This window comes from Capricornis sumatraensis, chromosome 2 (genome assembly GCF_032405125.1).
Source record: "Capricornis sumatraensis isolate serow.1 chromosome 2, serow.2, whole genome shotgun sequence".
Classification (NCBI taxonomy): Eukaryota; Metazoa; Chordata; class Mammalia; order Artiodactyla; family Bovidae; genus Capricornis; species Capricornis sumatraensis.
Window position 1 is genome coordinate 86093175 of NC_091070.1, and position 21076 is coordinate 86114250.

The 21076-nt window shown below is 54.5% G+C and overlaps 1 protein-coding gene and 1 non-coding gene across 2 annotated transcripts; one reads left to right on the forward strand and one right to left on the reverse strand.

The window, feature by feature from the left end:
• Positions 1-6101: 6101 nt before the first annotated feature.
• LOC138074623 (U6 spliceosomal RNA) lies at positions 6102-6208 on the forward strand. The gene has a single exon (XR_011144456.1). It is a non-coding gene; the product is annotated as a U6 spliceosomal RNA (small nuclear RNA).
• A 5572-nt stretch (positions 6209-11780) lies between these two features.
• On the reverse strand, positions 11781-19967 carry SKOR1 (SKI family transcriptional corepressor 1). The gene is made up of 9 exons (XM_068966091.1): positions 19861-19967; positions 17439-19641; positions 16250-16340; positions 15265-15372; positions 14645-14716; positions 13267-13341; positions 12941-13015; positions 12364-12429; positions 11781-11875 (listed from the first exon to the last, which is right to left on the reverse strand). The coding sequence occupies exons 1-9, from the start codon at positions 19965-19967 to the stop codon at positions 11781-11783; spliced, it is 2892 nt and encodes a 963-aa protein (XP_068822192.1).
• Between the last annotated feature and the right edge of the window lie 1109 nt (positions 19968-21076).

Below are 21076 nucleotides of genomic sequence, written 5' to 3' on the forward strand. Positions count from 1 at the left end.
AAGGAGATCAGGTGCAATGTCCAGCATAATCCCAGGAACCCCATATGCTGTTAGTGAATATTACTTCCTTCCCCTTCCTGATGCTCTGCAGAAAGGAAAGTGAAAGTGTTGGTTGATCAGTCGTGTCCGACTGTTTGCGACCCCAAGGACTGTAGGATGCCAGGCTCCTCTGTCCACGGAATTCTCCAGGCAAGAATACTGGAGTGGGTTGCCACTCCCTCCTCCATGGAACCCCCCCACCCTCTCCCCCAGGGATCAAACCCAGGGGTCCTGCATTGTAGGCAGATTCTTTACTGTCTGAGCCACCAGGGAAACTACTGCAGAAAGGAAAAGTAACAACTACTGACCAGCCTCTGAGTGCCAGGTCATATGCCAATGCCTGCTATTTGCCCATTCATTGCCATTCTCTTCCTCTTTCTTAGCTGCAGATTTTATTCAAGGAAGTAAAAGGCACCCTTTGCCGCTTTCCTGACACCTGGAACCTCCTGCAGCCATCTTAGTTGTTGCCTGAAAGGATAAAAGAACTTACCTGGCTCTGTGACAGAGAGGAGCCATCAGACCAGACCTTGAAAGACAACTTGTTTTATGCAACAGAGAAATTAACCTCTGTTACTTTAAAGCTATTGTTACCCAGTTTTCTCTTAGATGAGGCACAACTGAATCTTGATACTTAATGGAAAATACATATTTTCAGTTAATTATAAACATCTGTTGGCTGGAGTTAACTTTTCCTGCTTCCATTAAAATCATTTTTCTGGTCAGTAACTTTTAATATATTTAGATATCCAGATTCAACTTTACATTTTTCAAATAGCCGATTAGATCAGTATTTTCATGCTGGCATGAGTATTGAGATACAGTATCTTAAATGGTTATAAACTTAAGTACTTCCTGTGATAGAAGTATCCCTTCCTCTCTAAGAAGCCGTCTTGTTTATGACAGCTACATGTAAGTAAACGTTAGGATACTCAGGAGGTAATGAATTCATTCCCTATTTATATTTTTGGCTGTATCTCTGGGCATGCAGGATCTTAGTTCCTCAGCCAGGGATCGAACCAGCCCCCACTGAAGTGGAAGTGATGTCTTAACCGTTGGACAGCCAGGGAAGTCCTGAATTCATTCTTTTTGAATGCAGCTAATATTCACAGAGAACTTCCTGTGTGAGTTAGCCAGGCTGTGTCCTCCCTGTTCAAAGTGAGGCTCTCAAGTCATGGTCCCTACCCTCCATGACTGTAATGTGATGAAGCCACGCGTCACTGTCAGATAGCAGCTCATGAATTCGGTCGGGGAGCCACCGTGGAAATGAGAACGTGCACACCCACACACGCACCCACAAACCCACGAGAACAAGGAGGCTGCCCGAGATGTAGGAGCAAACACTGGATTCTGACCGTAAAGCCTTAGACGATTCACTGAGTCTTTCTGAGCCTGTTTCCTCTTCTGAAAATGGTGGCTTATCCCACGGGTGTATTGTGAGGATGAAATGAGAAAACACATAAATGCCGGCATAAAGGAAGCACTCAATCACGTTCAATAAAGTGGGTTTGTGGCTTTGTTTTTGTTTTTTAATTTTTTTACCTCTCTACTGAATTTGTTACAATATTGCTTCTGTTTTATGTTTTGGCCAGGAGGCATCTGGGGTCTTAACTCCCTGACCAGACAGAGATGGAATACACACCCTCTGCCATCAGAAGGGGAAGTCTTAACCACTGGACCACTAGGGAAATCCTGGTTTGTTTTTCTTTTTAACTTAACTGGCTAAGCAGGGTCAAAGACCCATCTGCCACTTCAGCAGAAGGCCTTACTCCAGCCACCTGAGTCATCCCCCAGCCAGGCCCCAGGGCAAGAGGCCTGGGGTGGATCCCAGGGTCTCTCATCTCCCAAAGGCAATGATATTTCTCATCACCAAAGCCTGGAAGAGCTGGGTGTAAGTACAGATTAGGTTTCCATTTTTACTTAAAAATCCTAACTTCTGGACGTTCATTTTGGGGATTACAGCAGTAGATTAAGCTACTTTAAGATGTTATAAGTTGAAGTCTTTACTTGGCTGCTAAAGTTTAATTCAGTCTAATTATTTCATATGGCATCAACTATAATAGTTTCATAATTTCTAGTATATTAAGCACTTAATATGTTGTGTCATTTGAAATCACATATTAAATTCAGCAAAGTACATTTTAATGAGAGTTAAGTGGTGTGAAAATATTAATACAATGTGATGCTTCATCTTGGAGCTCATATTTTGTGGGTCTGTTCCTTGTGTACAAATGCCTGGCTCACCAGGTAAGGGAAGTGTTTAACTGCCTGGAGCTCAAATGGGTGTCTGACCAGAACATGCTCCCACCTTTTCCCATTCAGCACTTTACAGTGGGATTTCTCACTGGACCTCATAACCCAGCAAAACAAGCAGGGAAATCATTCCATTTTAGAGATGAGAGAGCTGAGGCTCATGCCTGGGACATCACAATGACCCTTCTTGGCTCACAGCCATAGCCGTTTTCCCCCTTCTCCGCAGCTGTTGTCAGAATAACCCAGGGGAGAGTAATGTCTGGACTCTGGCACAGGGAGGATTTGGAGGACGTGTCATTCTTCCCCCGACTTGTATCCACACATAGAGAAACTGACAGAGACACAGAGAAGTTGGCTGACTTTGTACTTGCACTTGGCAATTCTTTTTGAACCTTCTTTCAGAGCCTACAAAAATCACAGTGAAGCCTTAAGATAACAACAGCTTGGACTTCCCTGGTGGTCCAGTGGTTAAGAATCCACTTGCCGATGCAGAGGACACAGGTTCAGTCCCCGGTCTGGAAAGATCCCACGTGCCATGGAGCAACTAAACCCCTGCACCACAACTACTGAAGCCCACAGGCCCAGGGCAACACAGGAAGCCACCGCAGCAAGAAGCCCACCACCACAGCGACGAGCAGCTCCTGCTCATCACAACTAGAGAAAACCCACGCAGCAGTGACGACCACCACAGCCAAACCAAAATGTGTGTGTGTGTGTGTGTGTGTGTGTGTGTATAGCAACAGCTCAAAATAATGATGTGTCAATGGCAGAATTTAAGGCAGCAAAGAAAGAGATTTGAGAGAGAGCTTCCTTGAACCCTTCAAGCTGCATTCCCGTCTTCCTTCTAGGTGCAGTTAGCCCTTGGAGTCAGAGAGAGCCGAGAGCAAATTCCAGTATCATGGACTAGCTGCGCCCCTTTACCTCTCTAGACCTAGGTTTTCCCCATCAGGAAAACAGGAATAATAAACCCCCTGTGCTTATCTCTCAGAGACATTAAAATAAAATAATACATCAGAAGGTTCTATGGCGACCTTAAAGGGCAAGGACTCATGCTAAGCTGAGTGAACAGGAGTTAATGAGTCTATGTGATGCTGTCCTTCCCAAACAATGTAACTACACTTTAATCAGGGCCTCTGGTAACTCAAACCCAAAGGATTGAAGACCTCTGGTAAAAACAGTGCCCACAGTAGCTTAGTAAAGGAGGAAAAAAACAACAACAACAACAGAAAAAATTCCACCTGGTGGCTTAGATGGTAAAGAATCTGCCTACAATGCAAGAGAGGTGGGTTTTATCCCTGGGTCAGGAAGATCCTCTGGAGAACGGAATGGCGACCCACTCCAGTATTCTTGCCTGGAATGAACAGAGGTAGGGGTGTGGGTGTGTCAGTGTGGCTGCGAATGTGGATGTGAGTTTGTGTGGGTGTGTCTAAGAAACAGTCTCCACAGTAGCTTAAAGAAAAGAAGGGAAACCTCTCACCCTCCCCCAACCTCCCTCTCCCTCCTTGCTGGGCCTTCCAGCTGGGGCAGAGGCAATTGGTTTATGGTTCAGCAGGTCCCAGACCCTAGGTCCACATGAGCCCCTGTGGACTGTTTCCAGGATCTTCCATGCCCTAAAACAGAAATCAAAACTAGTGTTGAATTTTAACATCTTGCTAATTAGTCTTGAAAAATTCTTCATTTACCTGGTTACAAAAACCACAGCAGGTAAAAGCAGACAGAAATGTTAGTCTCTAGAGCACTTTCCTCACTTGGCAGAAGTTAAAACTGAACCAGAGAGGTAGGTCCAGAAAGTTGGCCAAGGTCACCAAGACAGGTGCAGGGAGGAATGGGAACTAAAATTCAGATCTCTGTCCTCTCGACCACAGCTGCTCAATAAGAAACAAACAAACAAACAAACAAACAAAAACCCACCTCTGGCTCAAAATAACACAAACTCATATAGCCAGAAACAGTGAACAGCTTGGTCCATCAGCCTGGTCCATCTCCTGCTGGTTTCTGCAATAAGGCAGTTATGAACCCATGAGAGGTACCTGTCACAGTGACACGTGTGTGCATCGACTGTGTCCAAAAGGCTCTCCCTCTAAATAAATGAAGAAAAACGTGGCTGCTAATTGAAGATTAGCATCATCTCCCATCAATGCTAATACGCATTTTGGTTATTTGCAATTCCCTTTTGCAAGTCTGAGGGAAACATCATTGCCCAAATTAGCTCTTTTCGCTCAATAAAGGCCATATTAGCATTCTGAGGTTTGTGTTTGCTTACTGCTTATTTAGAGAGAGGTCAGATGAGAAGTTGGACTGTCTGCACCTGATTCCCATTTCACTGAACACGGGGCGGGGGTGGGGGGGGGGGGGCGGGGAAGGGGCTCCAAAGTCCCCAGAGGGCAGGCCAGGTGCTTCCCGGCTAGAGCTCAGTCAGGCTCACAGCGCGGTGCCGGAGCTCCACGTGGAGCACCAACTATTGGACACCTCCACAGCGGCCTCCTCTGAAGCACTGGCCCAGATGGGTGAAACTAACTCAGGTGACTCCAGAGGGTTCCTCTGCCTGGACTCTGCGTCCTGTCCTCTCAGGGCTGCATCCCTATCATCAAGTGACAGCTCGACTGTCACCTTCCTGTCCACCCACTGAAGTGGCCTCCTTCCTCAGCCACACTGTATCCCCGCCTGTTCCTTCCCATCTGTCTCGGCACTGAAAAATGCTCTCCCCATCCTGGAACGCCAGCTTCATGAGCCCTGCAGCCCCGGTGCTCACGTCATGGATACTCAATATTTGGTGGAAATGAAGGCAGGAAGGAAAACCTGAGCTGATAAGGCTTTGGGAGCATCGTTTAAGAGGAAAAGGGCAGACTACACTCCTGGTCCCGAATATTTTCTCTCTTGAGTTACACCGTGAAGAATAAAAGATCAGTCTTTGAAACCACATTTGCATCCAAATCCCCAGTTGTCTCACCACTGACAGGATAATTTTGGCCTTGATAGTTTAGCCAACTAGAGAATCCGTTTTCTAACCTACAAACTGGGCGGGGGTGGGGGTGGGGTGGGACTGATCAATCAGATTCAGTGCCTGGCCCAGGACTGGATCAAAGGGTGGTGATATTTCCCAGACTGCCACCACCCTCGAGCCACTCTATGCAAAGCCTGGACCCCAGAGAGGACCCGCCCCGCCCCGCGCCAATCTCTCTATCCCTTGGCTTCAAGTGCGGCGCCCAGCCCCAGCCGTGCAGCACACAGCTTCCCGCGCCCAAGTCCCTGCCCGGTCTCTGTCGGTGGCTCAGCCCTCGCGGGGTCACTAGTCCCAACGCGACCATCGGTTCGCAAGCGGTTCGGAGTCCCGGGCCGCACTTCTGAGGGGATCTCTTTGGCACCATGGGCCCTCGTCCCAAAAAAGCGTTCTCGCGAGGCACACGCCGCCATGAGTAGTGGCGGGGATCACCGTGCTGCCGCGTTTCCCTCCGCCAAGCGCTGCGACCGACCCTTGGGCATTCAGCCCGGCAGGAGCGCAAGCGGCGCGTGAGCAACGCGCACCACGTGACCGAGCTTGTCTGCCCTCACAGACTACTAGGCGCGCAGAGGTCGGGCGGGGCAGGGCCAATTTCCCATGGTTCCCTTCATTTGCATATATGATGTAATAAGGTTATGAAGACTATTAAACTTAATCATAATCAAACAATATGATGACAGTATGTGTGGTACAAAAGGTCAGAACTAATTATGTACTTTGAATCTTAAAGAAGGATCACAGTCCAGTCACCATAACTGTAAAATTTTTCCTGTTCTTAGCTTTATATGGTTTCTGAGAGGAGTGTGCTATCGTGCTCGCTTCGGCAGCACATATACTAAAATTGGAACGATACAGAGAAGATTAGCATGGCCCCTGCGCAAGGATGACACGCAAATTCGTGAAGCGTTCCATATTTTTGTCCAGACGGTCTGCACAGCTCTCACCTTGATGTGAACGCTTTTCGCCTAAAGTTTCTGCTTTTTGTTTGACATAAAAGAAGCCATAGCCCCTGGAGACGAAGTAAAAGTAAGTGTGGGCAATCAGATTGATCACTTCCTGTGCTTTTCACACCTGGCCCTTGGGCCCCAGTCTTCAGCCTTGCAAATCTTGCCTCTGCTTCCCTCTGCATTACCCTGAGTTCTACTGTACCTTACCCTTAAGGAAGTGGCCTTGCCAAAGTTGGTCCGTTTCACGTCCAAAGCATAACAGGACCTTGCTGCTAAGTCGCTTCAGTCGTGTCCGACTCTGTGCGACCCCATAGACGGTCTCTCACCAGGCTCCCCCGTCCCTGGGATTCTCCAGGCAAGAACACTGGAGTGGGATGCCATTTCCTCCTCCAATGCATGAAACTGAAAAGTGAAAGTGAAGTCGCCCAGTCGAGCCCAACTCTTGGCGCCCCCATGGACTGCAGCCTACCAGGCTCCTCCATCCATGGGATTTTCCAGGCAAGAGTACTGGAGTGGGATGCCATTGCCTTCTCCGAACAGGACCTTAGTGCCACCATAAACTTACGTTGTACTATACCAGGAACTTGGAACAAGACTGACCCATGCTACCTCTGAATCTTAAAATAATAATAACAATACTCACTCCTTATTGAGCATCTCCTATATGCCAGGGCCTTCACCGATATCTCATTTTAATATTCCTGACAGTCCTGTCTCGTGGGTATTACTGCCACTATTTCATAGGAGATGCTGAGGTAAAGCCACCTGGGCATGATCATGTTAATTAATAAGTAGCTGAAACAAGGCCTGCTAAGACCTTTAGCTGCACAAATCCTGAAAAGCCCTGCCCCCAGGTAATTCAATGGCAAAAGGCACGTCCTAACGAATAAGAATGAAAAGGGGAAAAATGCCAACAAAGTTCAGATTTATCCATTTCTTTCCAAAAGAAAAATGTGGGTGCATACGCCTTGCTGGTGCCTGAACACGCGTGTAGTCCGCCTGGCAGTGTCTGCAGCCCCTGGGAGCCGGGTTGGCATGCCTCCCGCAGCCCCTCGGCTCCCAGGCTCTGCTCTTGCCTCAGTCAAGGCACAGGGACGGTCGCCCAGCCTCAGAGCCGCCCCAATCGGCGAGTGCTCAGAGCTGCAGAGCAGTGTACTATCAAGGATCCACTTCTGTTCTCTTCAGTGGAGGCAAAATGATCCTTTCCGGGAAACAGCCGAGAACAGGCATCCGTGGGACCTCACGGCCTCCAGTGCGTGGAGTTAGAGAACAATTTTTGGTTTTCGTTTCTTCCCCCAAAGATGCTTGGTTCCTTGGAGGCCACGTGAGTCACTGGGTGAGTAGTTTAAAGGCCCATTTCTGGAACGTCTAACAAGAAAATGACCACTATTGGTTTGGCTCTCTTTATCCTTCTTTGTGGCATAACCCTGTTTCAGAGTAAAATTTAGAAAAGACAGGAGCAATTCCTAGTGCTGTAAAAGCCAAAGACCTAGCTGACTTCTGCGGCTCTGCAGCTCTATGAAGTAGGTATTCTTTTCCCCACCATGTTATAGATGAGGAAACTGAGAAACAGAGATATTCAACAGCTTGCCCTACAAATGTCACACAACCAGTCAGTGGCAGAGAAGGGACTGAGACCCAGGAAATCTGGCTGTGGAGTTTGTGCTCTTAACAAACACTGTGTTTCCCTTTGGAGTGCAGAGTGGGAGAAAAGGCTGTTTAGAATTAATGCAAAGAGAGTGCAGGTCCAGTTCTGCTTTTTTTGGTGTTCTGAATTCAAGGATAGGAGGCACATGTTTTGCAAAGGATCAAGGCTCGACTTTAGACCAGGGTAGCTGGGAATGGGTGGACAGTTATGTGCCCAGTAACTTTGCAAAATTAGAGGGAGTGTGAAGGAGCACCCTCTTTGGGATGCAATTGCAAGAGGAAAATACTGTTCTAGGTTGACCATCCCTTACCTGACCATTGCCGCCTCCCCCCAAACTAATCCTATTGACAAAAGATCTTCTGAGCAGTAAGCCTGTTTAATTAGCTATGCAAATAAGCTTAACTGCTTCGCAGTAGCTGTGGTCCAGAAGCACCTAAGGTTTCCTTCCTTCAGACATTTCCAGCACCCAGATGAACCACAAAGCTGACCTCATTCATCTGGACATCTGTTGAGTACCTGTGATGCAATGGGCCCTGTTGGAGATCACAAGGAAGGGCAGATGTGGCTCTGATGGCCAGGTCACCAAGGATAACTCAGGGAGGTAAGCACCCTATTAGCTTCCTTAACCAAGTGCCATGTAACACAGAGGTTACTCCCAGGAGTCCAGAAATCTTCCAGGTGTGTTTTGCTGAGGGGTTACCTCAAATTTCAGAGGAAATGAAGGTGGGGGAGCTACCTACTGGTTTCTCCCAGGGGAGTGAAAAACCAAGTAGCTTGATGCTTTCTCCACCTGCTCCTCCAGCTTCCCGCAGTTTATCACCCTGGATTTGTTGCGGCAGACGAATACACACTACCTGTCTGGAGGAGCATCCCTAGAGCCTTCCTCGGTCGAAAAAGGAGTGGGAGACACAAGAGGCATGTTTGCCTGGTTCCTCACCCCCAAACCTCAGACTCTAAAGCCCGACCTTCTTGGGTACTCCGGGGGCCGAGGTGAGGAATAAACAATACGAAAGCTCCCGGTTCCCCAAGCCCACTTTTTCTCCCTAAGACATGGCTCCCTAGTCTGGGGCCTTCGGACGCTGGCTGTAATGCCTAAAATGTGTCGCAAGGTGGCAACGTTGTGGCGAGAAAAAGACATTAAAAATCGGGATTTTTTTTTTTCAAAGCATATTTTCCCTATTAATGTTTCATTTAACTTAATTAGAATCTGGTAAACTAATTAAAGTAGCTACGAGCCCCGCAATCAGCAATAATTCGTATAATTATTGATAATTACATCCATACCAATCGCTTGGTTATTAACATTTGGGGGGAACAAACCACTTCTGAAGGGAATCGGAGCCCAGGAGGGCTTTTGCGAGCTCTTTCTAGGTCGCATCCGCCTACACCTCCAATCCACAGAGAATCCGGTCCAGATGCTGCGCCCTTTCCGGCTGGCCCCAACTGCCTGCGGCGCTTTCCCCCACTTGGGGAAATTCGAAAAGGAAAGGTGGAATATTTACCAGATCCCTCTGTGTGGGGCACAGCCAAGGAGTAACTTCGTACGTAGGGAGTAAGTGTTGATCCCATTTTACAGAGAAGGAAAGTGCTGTTTCCTAAGAAGCTGTTCCGTCCAGAGGGAAAGGCGTGCGAACTCCCAACCTGCGCTCCTCGCCGGGTCCCAGCTCCGCTCGCCCCTAGAACGCGCTGGGGACCGACGTCTCTTCTTCTCTTGGACCTCGGTTTCTGACCCGGTTGGTTCCACGCATAAAAACGTTCCCGCTCCCTGGAGGGTCCCTATGCGGGAGATCGCGCGTCTCGAGGCGAGCTCATCCCTCAGCGACACCTCACAACTTCCCCACCCATTCTCTCAGTGCCCTCTGGGTCTAGCCCGCGAATGTCCCGGACGGCAGGGCTCCGAGCCCCAGCACTGGGTGCTCCCGGGCCTGGCTTCCTGCCAAGATCGCGCGGCCGATCTCCCCTCCTGGGCCCCTTCTCCGAGACCGTGAGCGCGCCCTTGCTCGCCAGCTCCGCCCCTGGCCCTCTGGACGGCAGGCCAAGAAACTTTCCCAGGAACGCAGCCGAAGGCTCCCGGGTCCCAGCTGCTGGCTCGGTGGGAGCACAGGACGCCCGCCTCCAGGGTCTCCACCCTGGGCGTCCAGGGCCGCGCAATGAGAATCCTGCGGTGTCTGAAAGCCAGGTCGTCGGGGCCCGCCGGGTCCCGGCCGCGCAGCGCGGCCCTGCGCTTGCTTCCTCGCAGAGCGCGGTTACGCGCCGCCAGGGGCGGAGGCCCAAATATTATTTTAGAAAGAATGAAGGGTAGGACAGGGCACCACTGCTAGTGAAGTAAGGAGCAGAACTTGGAAGTCAGGTCAGAATGATTCCCAGGACCGTGCGCTTTCCCACTCGAGCCACACTCTCCTCCCTCTTCAAAAAGCGCGCTGCCGTTTCCATCTTTTATCCGAGCCCAGGCAGCGAGTGCGCTGTGGAAACTGAGGCCGAAGGGAGGCCGGCGGCTAGGTAAGCCCTCGAAAACCGCGGCCGTCCCCCGGAACTCCAGCGGCCGGCGTATCTCACCTTCCTCCTTGGGCTCCTCCACGTCCGCAAACCCGCTGGGACTAAAATGTCCGGAACGTCCCAAACCGCCAGGACTCCCTGCCTTCCGCTAGCGGCGAGGCAGGCGGACATCTGTACAGGCCCGCGAGGCCCAGGCCCATCCCACGTATTTCGCCCCCGCCCCGCTCAGAGCTCTAGGCCCGGGCCGACGGCGCCCGGGCCTCCTGGCAGTTCTGGTTGAACCCGGGGTTCCCGGCAGGGTGCGAATTCCGTCTCTGAGCGCCCCGGAGGAGGCTTCTCCGGTGGAGCGGGCATGGACAAGGGTAGGAGTAAACGCTCAGCCCCTGCGAGCGCTAGAGGGCAGATTCAGAGACCTCACAGGAGTTCTCATTCCTCGCCGAGGCCTAAAAGAGGGCCCTAAACGTGGGGCGGGGACGGCCTATGGCCTATGGGGCAAGCCGGGTGTGCCTGAAGAACCGATGGAGAGGTCGCGGTGCTCGCTGCTGACCACCTGGTCAAACACGGGTCTCAGCCCGGGCGCCCCAGCACCCGCGCTGCGGTCCCCACGCCCCACCTGTTGCGCCTGCTTCCTCCCCGTCCCTCCCCTCGCCACACTCCCATCTCCACAGCCCCAGAAAGTGTCGGGGTTTTCTTTTCTTTTTTATTAAAAACAAAACAAAAATCAGGGATACAGGGTGATCTCCCCAATCAGGCTCAAGGTGGTTTCCATCTCGTGAGTCAGTTGTCTTCCTTTTTAAAGTGCTGTTACATCGAGTTTACAACAACAAAAAATAGACAAAGCAAAAACCCAAGAGGGAATGCAAAATGGGACTGGAAGGAGGTCCAGAAAAAGGAAGCAAAATAACTTACAGCATAAATAAATTAAAAATGAACCATTACTGAACCAAGAGACTCACAATACATTTATATCCATTGCACATAGCCACTTTGTCATAACGAACAAGAGTTTCAGAAGTGGACGGGGAGGGGAGCGCGGGGCCAGCGAAATTGCTACATTGTATTCACAATTGGGCTTCAGAGGCTGTACAGGGAGAAGAAGCCCCCTATCCTTTTCTTTCCCCCTTTGGTCCGTTAAGACCATGAGACCCGATGCCCGGAGTTGAACCATGAGGCAAGGTGGTATTTACAATTGGAAACGGATACTGGGTCCTGGTCTCGGGCTCCCAAGAGGGAGCGGGCAAGGCCGAGGCGCCCGGGAGAAGGGCAGGCGGGCGGGAGGCTGTATTTACATCGGTCCGGTCCAAATGGCTTGTATCTCGCTCTCGGCCGCCGCGGCCGCGGGTATTTACAAGAAGAGAGCAGCATGGCTTGAGGGCGCGTGGGCGCGGCTGGGCCGGCCCTAGGGCAACAGCGGGGGCTTGAAGGAGCAGTTGCCCGTGCAGTGCCGGGGCGTCAGCATCTTGCAGGAGAAATGGTGCAGGGCGTCGTGGGCTTCTGGAGAGACAGTCGATTGGGCCATGTTGGGCTCCTCGCCTGCCTCACCCACGCGGTCCACGGGCTCCCTCGCTCCCCTATCTACCCACGTCTAACCCACCCCTTCAGATTCAGTTCTCAAGCGAGAAGATCAAACAAGGTGGGAAGGTAGTAGAGATCCTGGCCATTCAGAACCACTGCCCTAGTTCAATAGCCCCATTTTACAGAAGAGGAAACTGAGGCACAGTAAGAGGGAGGTCGATCCGCTCAAAACCAGATTTGGACCTGGTGACAGATTTCCCAATGCCCAGAGCTCACGGGGCTCTTTCTCCCTGCCTACCGTTCTAGAATAATTTCTTCTTTAAAATGAATTCCCATTTCCCTCCTCTCAGTTACTTATCTCTGCAGAGCTGGCCTTCCCCCTATCATCACTCATGCATTCATTCATTCAATCATTGGCCCGCACAGCCAGTGCCTGGCACCTCTCCTTTGTTCCCGCGCTTCCGCACCTTTTAATTTCTGCTGGATGGCATAGCGTGCCTTCCGCTCCTGGTCAAGTTCGTTACAAAGAGTATCTGGAAGACATAGAAAGTAGCCGGTGAGGAAATGAGACCACCCAAGGGCCCGTTGGGGTCACAGCCCGGGCCTCACCCTCTTCTCAGCGCTCAGCCCCTGGCAGAAACAAGTCCCGGCGACCGAGGGAGGGGGCGTCAAAGCTCCAAACTGCAGCTTGGCTGAGGGAGGAAATGGCCTGGGATGGCGCTTAAAGGCAGACGGATCTAACCAAAATTAAAGCAAACTTAGGCATTACTTCCCAGGTAATTTTACGCCTCGATTTTTAATTTAGAAACCATGGAAATTGCCGCGATAAGAAGTTCAATCACTCCATGTAATGATGCCTGCAAGCCGTTTGCTGGGCTCGCTTGCCATTCTGAGGCTAATCAGAGTATACAAAGGATATTAAATAAAAAAAATAATTGTTAAATTACCTTCAATTTAAATCCAAATGACTGAGCCAACATTGCGGCTCCTGCCAGACGAGAGGCAGTTACGGCCGTGCACGCGCTCACCTGACTCCCGTCTTACCTCTGACAATTTGCAGCTGTTGCACCATTTCTTCTCGATAAGCCAATTCCCTCTTCATTTGATCCTGAAAATTATCTGTGCAAATTGATTAAGTGAGAGCTGTTACTCACAACCCCCTCCCTCGGCCCCCTTTCCCCACTCCCCAGCCCCACCCCACCCCCTGTCTTTGGCCTAGTGGGAACCCGGCTAGGAAAAGAAGAGTTCGCTGCTTCTGGCTGCACGCGAAGCAGCAGCAGCTGCCTGCACTGGGTCCCCGGTCCAGGCCAGGCAGGGCATGCGGGAAGAAGGCTCTGGCGATCAGGTGGGGTGGGCCTGAATGAGGGTACCTTTGAGACTCTGAAATTCTCGCTCCAGCTTCTTGCGAAGCTCCATTTGCTCCAGGAGCAGTTTTTGCAATTCGTCTGTGAAGGGGTGAGAGTGGGATGTCAAGGAGGAGGGTGGTGGGACTCAGGTAGCCTCTAAGGCACCCAGGTCCCGCTCTGGCCAGTAGCCATGAGAGGAGTAGAGGAGGGTGAGACCAAATGGTAGGCCCTCAACGCTCAGTGTTTCCATGTGCATCCAAAGGATTTGGGAAGAAAGTGGGGTTAGGGGAAGTTGCCCAGGAGAATCAAATTCAGAATAGCAGAATGCTTGTTGGACTTCTAGGTCCTGGGCCCAGGTGCTAACCAGCATGGTATCTGCTTTAACTTTTCTTAACTCCATAAGTTTAGAGGTAGGCCTAGGAAGACTCAGTTCACCCCTTCAACTGACGAACCTAACCTCTCCCTTCAATGATACAGACCAGGAAGAATCTGGTCAAAGCCTTGGACTTCCACCCTAGAAAAATACACATATTCATAACAGTTTATTTATAACTTTAAAGGGTCCCAGGACCCCAAATCCAGGCTAAGAACACTCATATAAAGCAGAAGGATTTTGAAGGTAACTACGTCACCTGTAAAATCTGTAACTGGGAACAGTGGAAGACCACAAATGCTTCACCCCCCCCCCCAATATATACCAGTTTCCAAGCCCAACCTTGGGTTGGGGTGGGGTAAGGGGGCAATTGGGTGTGGAAAGCCCCACAGGTGCTCTCAAAGTGGCTTTAGAGGAGTGGCAGGGAGCTGCCCATGGAGCTATTGGTATTTGGTCCTCTCCTCGAAGGTGCTCAGAAAACACAAAAATGAGAGACAGAGGAGCAAAGTGGGGTTAGAAGTTCCTTTCTCAGCTTCAAGCCATACTCAGCCCCTGCAGTTGAGCAGGGACCCCATTCCACATTTAGGGTGAGGTGGAGTCAGTTATGCATTGATTCCAGGAAAAGAAAATAACCTCTGACACACTCCTGAAGTAAATGCCTCCTCAAAATCTTGCTATTCAGATGAGGTTGAGAGACCTAGAATGTCCTTTCTCATCGTCCACATGCGTCAGGTTCTAAGGATCATTACTCATTTTTCTTTCTCACTGGACTATTCAGACAGGCCTGGCCTTGGGAACTCTGGGGGTGGCTGGTTCCCTCCCCCTACTCCCCTCACTCTTCCACCCTCCCACCCCCCACCTCTGTGCCAGGGTAATGTGTCCAGGGGATTATCCTTTCACGTCAGTGAAGACTGGTTCCTCAAGAGCCTTGACTTCTCACACTCACTCCTGCAGGAATAACACCCCTCTACAAGTAGGGAAGATTTCCCCCAAGCACAGTGTACACCAGTTTCATAGATTTAACCTCACCTCTGGCCAGGTTCTCGATATCCTTCTCCACTAGTTGAGTTCCTGTGACATCTAGGGTGAGCCCATCTTCGCCTGGGATACAAGGGCAGGTAAGAAGGGTTTTGCTCTGGGAGAGGCCTTGATAGGGGAGGGGTGAGCTTCCTGGTAACTGAACTAAGTTGAGTACCTATTTCAGACCCTCTGCCTTTAGAGGAGACAGTTGCAGGCATCCAGTTCTACCCACCTTCCAAGCCATTATTTTAGGTCACTCAGAGTGGGCCCCCCCACCCCCGCCAGGAGAATGGAACCAGGGATAATAGGCTATCTTAGGGCAGGAAATGTTCTTTGACTTGTTTTACGTGGGTGATGGTGCTCCTCATATCCTTCTAGTAAGTCTCCTTCCCTTACCCGGGAGAGCCCCAAACCCACCAAGGAGGTAAGCAATTCAGGAAACCTGGCCTGACCCTTGCCCATTGTGTTTAAATGTTTATCTGCCAGCCGGGAGAGGAAGGCAAATGTTTATCCGGCAGCCCCTTAGGCTTGATAGAAAGCCTCCCTCGCAAACTGGAGTCGGTGGAAACCTGGGCGACCTGGGGTCCAGCTCCCGGGCTGGGGTGGAGAGCGAGGGTCCTAGGGCTCACCTCGGTCTGTATTTGCCGGACTTGGCTGGGAGATACTCCTTTGGTCTGGATAGCATTTCCTCGTTTCCAAATCGTCGGCGGTCGAGTGATTGTCTTCCTTATCTGGCTCTTAAAGGCAATAAACCGAGTTTCAAGGAGAGGCAAATAAACCGTGACCCGGATACGGCCAGAGCTGCCGCGGTCGGGGCGCCGGAGCCCTAATTAAAAGCGTCGTGGCCGCCGCTGGTTCCCGGCTGTGCGCCTGGGCTCGCACCCTCAGGCTCTGGGCCGGGCACCACCTCCCCCGCGCGCGATCTGCTCATCTCCGGCTCCACGCCCCCTCCCTAGCCCCTTGGAAAAGAGCAAAACGAGCAGCCGAGCCCACCAGGGACAAGCGACCTACATCGCGCGCAGATACTGGGGCACCGCGAGCGCGCGTGGCCGCCGGGTCTACCTGCTCCGAGAACGCGGCCCAGGCGGCGACCCGCGGGGTGGCGACAGCGGGGGAGACATCGTACCGGGCTCAGGCTGCCCGGATTTTCGAGGCCCTCAGTTCATTCTCTGAGAGTCAATGGGTCCCGCGCGCACCTCCGCGTTGGGCTGCTGCTACCGCGCACTTCAGGGGTCCCTATGCGCGTGGCCAAGCATCCCCACCCTCCGCCCGGACCTCTCGGCCCAAACACTTGCTGAATAAATGAGAAAATTTGAAAGACGTGCCAGGCGTGGTTTATAAAAGGTTTAACCCAGTGTATAAGGTGTAGGCGAGCGGTATCTTTGCGATGGAGAGGGCGGTTTGTTGTTAAGTAACCAAAAGATGCAGGTTGTTGGGAGTCCTCGCTTAGCTTCCTTTTTCTTTCAGTGTTTTGCGTTCCCTCTCCCTCTTTTTCTCTGCTGCTCTCTTTCCTCCTGTAGTCCTCCCTCGCAGGCCTCCTCTGGCCCCGGCCCTCTGCCCGCGGTCCCCCCCACCCCCATTCCATTGGCCAGCGACCTCGGCAGGGGGCGTTACCGTGGGCCTCTGGGGCGCAGAGGTAGGACGCCGCGGGCCCCAGCGCCGCCGCCGCGCTCTTCACGTGCTCGTCCCTCTCGGGCGCGTACACCTGCGGCGGCCGAGAAATGACAGGCGGTTAGGGGGGCGCTTGACGGCGGCTTGGAGCTGCCCAGCCCTCCGCCGCAGCCAGGAGAAAACCTGGAGGGGTGGCGGAGGTCTGCTTGCCCGCGGGACCCCAGCGCCCCGAGAGGCCGTGACGCACGCGGCGCAGCCTGGAGCCCTCGGAGGTCGCATCGCCGTTTGTAGTTTCCCGGTAATTGGGAGCGCCCTTGAGAAAATTACCCGAGACACAAAGCGGTTCCCAAGCCAAGGGCCGCTCAAAGCCCACCCCCACCCTCCTCGCCCGCCTCTTTTTCAGCATCTTCTCTCCCGCCCGCGCCCAGTCCCCGACATAAATGACGCCTTTCGCATCCGGCTAGTAATTCGTGTTTTAATAGACCGAATGGAACTGTACAGGTGTGCCCACCCACTGTCAAATGGCGAACGATTCAGGCTTAGCTGCATACACCCCCACGCGAATCCGCGGCCGCGGACCCCTGAGAGCCCCTTTCCCGCCCCGCACACCGTCTAGACAGCTTCCTACCAACGAACCCTGAGGTTCCCGGGGCAGGAATTCTGAGACTCGGAAAACTGCGAGTCGAGTTGGGGTGTTGAAAGATGCCGAGGACCCCGTACTGCAGCTTGAGGGAGAGGCCTCCCTCTTCTCGGCTTACTGGCCCGTCTTCCCCGGAGCTCTGATCCCCATCCCGGAGGGCGTGCTACCCGCTCGGCCTCGTGAGCGCTTTTCTCTGGCTTTTGGTCTTTTTCTTCCAGACCTTTTGATTTCTATCTCTGTATGACTACAGATCTCGGCCTGAGTCCTCCCTACTCCAGTCAACAAAAACATAGCACAGGCAGTTTTCAGGCCTGCTCCTCCCACCCCCACCGCCACCCCCGATCTTCCGAAACCCTCAGTCAGGGGTCCCAGCGAGTCCAGCTCCACAGAGCTCCCGAAGCTGGGCCTACCCAGAGCAGCCAGGGCCTACTGCTTGAACGCCCGCTCAGAAAAAAATTCCAGTCCCCCACCCGGCCAGGGCCTGCCCCACAACCCAGAGCTGCCGAGGGGTAAACAAGGAGGCACCACCAGCGAGGCGGGCTTGGGGCTCACCTTGGCGGGCGCGGGGCCCCCCAGCGGTCCGCAAGCCTCTCGCAGCTCATAGCCGCCGCTTGGCGGGCTCTTCTCCGGTCTCCGCACCATGTCGTCGGCCGCCAGGTCCCCAAATGCGGCTCGACTGGCTAGGGGTAGCCCCGGGCGGTGCCGGGGACGAGGGCTGCCGCCTTCTGGAGAGTCTGTGGGACCGTCGGCGCCGGACGAGGTGATAGACGGGGGTCCTGCGGTCTGGTCTCCATTCGGGCTGCCTCCTGTGCTGGGCGCACCCGGCTCGGCCTCGTCCGGGGCGCCCTCGTCGTCGGGGAAGCGGTTGGACTCCACGTCCACCTCGGGCTCGTCTGCAGTGTCCACGTCGGGGGAGGCGGAGTGGTAGCTGGAGCTGCCCTCGCTCAGAAAGTCCGGGCTCACGTAGCCGCCGCCGGTCCCTGCGCCCGGCCCCGGCCCACGGGCTGGCCCACCGCCGTAAGCTTCGCGGGCGCTACCGTAGAGCTTGGCGATGCTTTCGGCGTCCTTGACTACAGGCCGGAAGGCCGACACGTAGGAGCCTTTGCGAGCGGGCGGCGGGGGCGGCGGGGCCAGCGGGGCCAGCGGGGGCGGCAGCGCCTCGTCCGCGCCGTCCTCGTCCAGTGGCCCGCGGGACAGCGCGCTGGGGCAGCGCTCCTCTGCGACCAGGCCTCCCTCCTTGGTCGGCTCGGTACCGTCCAGGGGCTCGGGGCCGCCACCTCCCGCAGCAGCCGCGGCCGCCGCCGCTGCCGCCGCTACGGCCGCCGCCACGGCTTTGGCTTGGCTCTGCGCGGCCGGATAGGGCGGCACCGGGAGGCTGCCTGCGGCCGGCCAGAACATGGGAAACGTCGGGTACACAGTGGCTGCGGCGGCGGCTGCAGCTACGGCCGCCGCGTCCTTGGCTGCCCCGGAGGGCTGGTGACCCCAGAACATGGCGCCGCCGCCCGGGCCCGTCCCCGCCCCGGGGGGCAAATGGCCGGTTCCTGGGCCGCCCGCTCCTGCCCCAGTGCCCGCGCCCCCGCCACTCCCGGGGCCTGGGCCGCCCTTGGGTTCGCCAGCGCCTAACACAGGGTCATCCTTTTTAGGGCAGAGACCAAAGGCCGTGGGGAAGCCATAGGGATGAGGGAAAAGCGGTGGGGGCAGCTTCTGCAAGAGGCCAAAGCCCTTGCTGGGCACCGGGATCACAGGGTAGCTGCGGACCCCGGCGCCGCCACCAGGCCCTCCAGGGCCCGCGGGGCCGCCAGCTCCCGTCGCCAGACCAAGTCCCCGCTGCGCGTGAGGAGGCGGCGGCCCGGGAGGCCCGGCGGCCTCTTCTTCGCCACAGCGCAGGCTTTTGTGCGGCGGCGGACCTGGGGCCATGTCTGCGCCGCACCCCGGGCCGCCCCCACTGCCGCCGCCGCCAGCACCACCCTTCCCCTGTCCACCCGACCCTCCGTTAGCGCCGCCGCCGCCTCCTTGCAGCGAGAAGGTCCGCTTGCGGGTGCCACCATTGAACATGGCCTTGACGTCCTCCCAAGCGTGGCTCAGTTCGTCTGTGGCCGACTTGTCACTGAGTTTGAGGTGTCGGCGCCACGAGTTAAAGTTGGCTGCGTCGGGCTGCGTGTACTTGGCGTCGGGTGTGCGGTGCGAGTGGAAGATGAACTTGTTAGGCGAGAAGTACATGCTGCAGTAACCGCACTTGATGCATTTGGCACGCGAGCTGTTGTAACGCGCGGGAATGAAGCTGCCACGCGAACCCCAGGCACACTCGTGCACCACATCGAAGGCAAAGTTCTCGGGCAGCTTGGGTGGCTTGTGCTCGCCGAGAAACGACTTGCACAGGCGTTCGGCCTCACGCTTGGTGATCATGCCGCAGCGGCGAGACGAGATGGGCATGGCCCCTGCCCGACGCAGAATTTCCAGCTGCACCGGTGTGCACTGCACGCACGTGATGCCCAGGGCCACGCGGCGGTTGTGTATCTCATTGTAGCTGTAGTTCTTGAGGAGGGTGTTGGAGATTTGCGCCAGGCATAGGCGCTCCTGGCCGTCGATGACCAGGGACACGATAGGCACCCCGTACAACGACGTCTCGCCCACCTGGTTGGGTTTGAGAGCGCTGGAACCCGAGTAGGGCTGCAACTCCTGCTTGGAGTTGGGAGAAGAGTTTCCCTCGCGCCCCGGCCCCAGCTGAGTGGTGAGAGCCTCCATGCCGCCGCTCCTGCGAAACAGAGAAAGCAGAGAGCCGATGAGCCATTTTCAGCGCCAACGCCGCCCGGGCCCGCCCAGCAGGGCGCGCAGAGTCGGGCGCGCGGGGAAACTTGGCAATGGGGAGTCCTAGCTCATTCGCCCCCTGGACGGGCCTTTTGTTATTCAGACGCGTGCTGGCGCTGGAACAAAAGCCCCCGGGGTTTGGAGGAGGAGTAGGGGTAATTGAGACCTCAGGAATGCCTGGGTAGCTAGGAACCCGATCCTGTTTTCGGGCTGGGGAGGAAGTGGGGCCCAGAGACGGAGAGTGACTTGCCCAAGGCCACACAGCAAAGCCATTGCCAAAGCCAGGCTTCCTGGTGCCCAGATCCGTAAGACTTCGGCCACCCTCGCAGCCTGCCCTATCCGCCCGGGTCCCGAAGCTCGGACTTCGGGGACAGGCCGCCCCTTTGCTCAGTCGCGCATGCACGCGGGCGGGGGCAGCGCTGAGAGGAATAGGGAGGGGGGAGGGGCGGTCACTGCCCATCTCCAGACAGCAGGGGGCGGGGCGGGGGGGGTGGTAAGGAGAAGGAGGAGGGTCTAGAGGCCGTGAGGGAGGCGGAGAGAGACAGAGACGGCCGCTGTTCGCGGTGCTGAACCCGACTCTCTCCAAAGCTCGCTGTGAGCGCCCAGCCCTGGAGTTGCCCTCACTGCACCCAGCTCCGTGCAGCTGGCTCCCTGGGATAACAGCACTGCTTTCCCCAAACACAAGCTTTTCCTCTTACACCCGGAACCCCGCGTTCGTTGAGCAGAAAGATTCTGGCTGGAAATATAAACCGTTTTCTTTCCAGCCATCGGTGGGATCCGGGTCAAGCAATTCCTAACCACATTTCCTGCATTTTTAAGCTGCGGTCTAGACCCAAGCTGGTTCCCCTCTGGGTCAGCACACGGGACGAAGAGGTTCTCAAGGAAGTTTCTCAGAAGCCACTTCTTTGCTTGTAGCCGCCCGCTGCCTAAGTTTTCCTCCTTCAGATATACCTTTCCCACTCAGGCCAAAAGCAGTCTTTAGGTTCTGAGCTTCTTCTTTAGGGGACATCCTCTCTCTCTCTCTCTCTCTCTCTCTTTTTTTTTTTTTTGGAGTATCCTTCATGCGGAGTTGTCCTGACTCATACGGGCTGAGAGGAATCCTGACCCGTCTCTGAAGCCACCCTAAGGCTCCAGGTCGAAAGTTACTTCTGGTCCCAAGCTTTACTCTCTGACCAAGGCAGGGAGGCAGTCGCTCTGTGGACAGCGGCAGCGGGAAGGACCCGGGGACTGATGCTTGGGGCCCCCTACATGGCTCAGCCCAACCACGTGTCCTCAGACAGGGGAGGCTTGCACTGGGCCCATGGCTGCAGGCAGTCCTGCGGCCCAGACAGCCCAGTCCTGAGGGCTCCTCCTCTAAACTCAGCAGAAACTGACAAATCCAT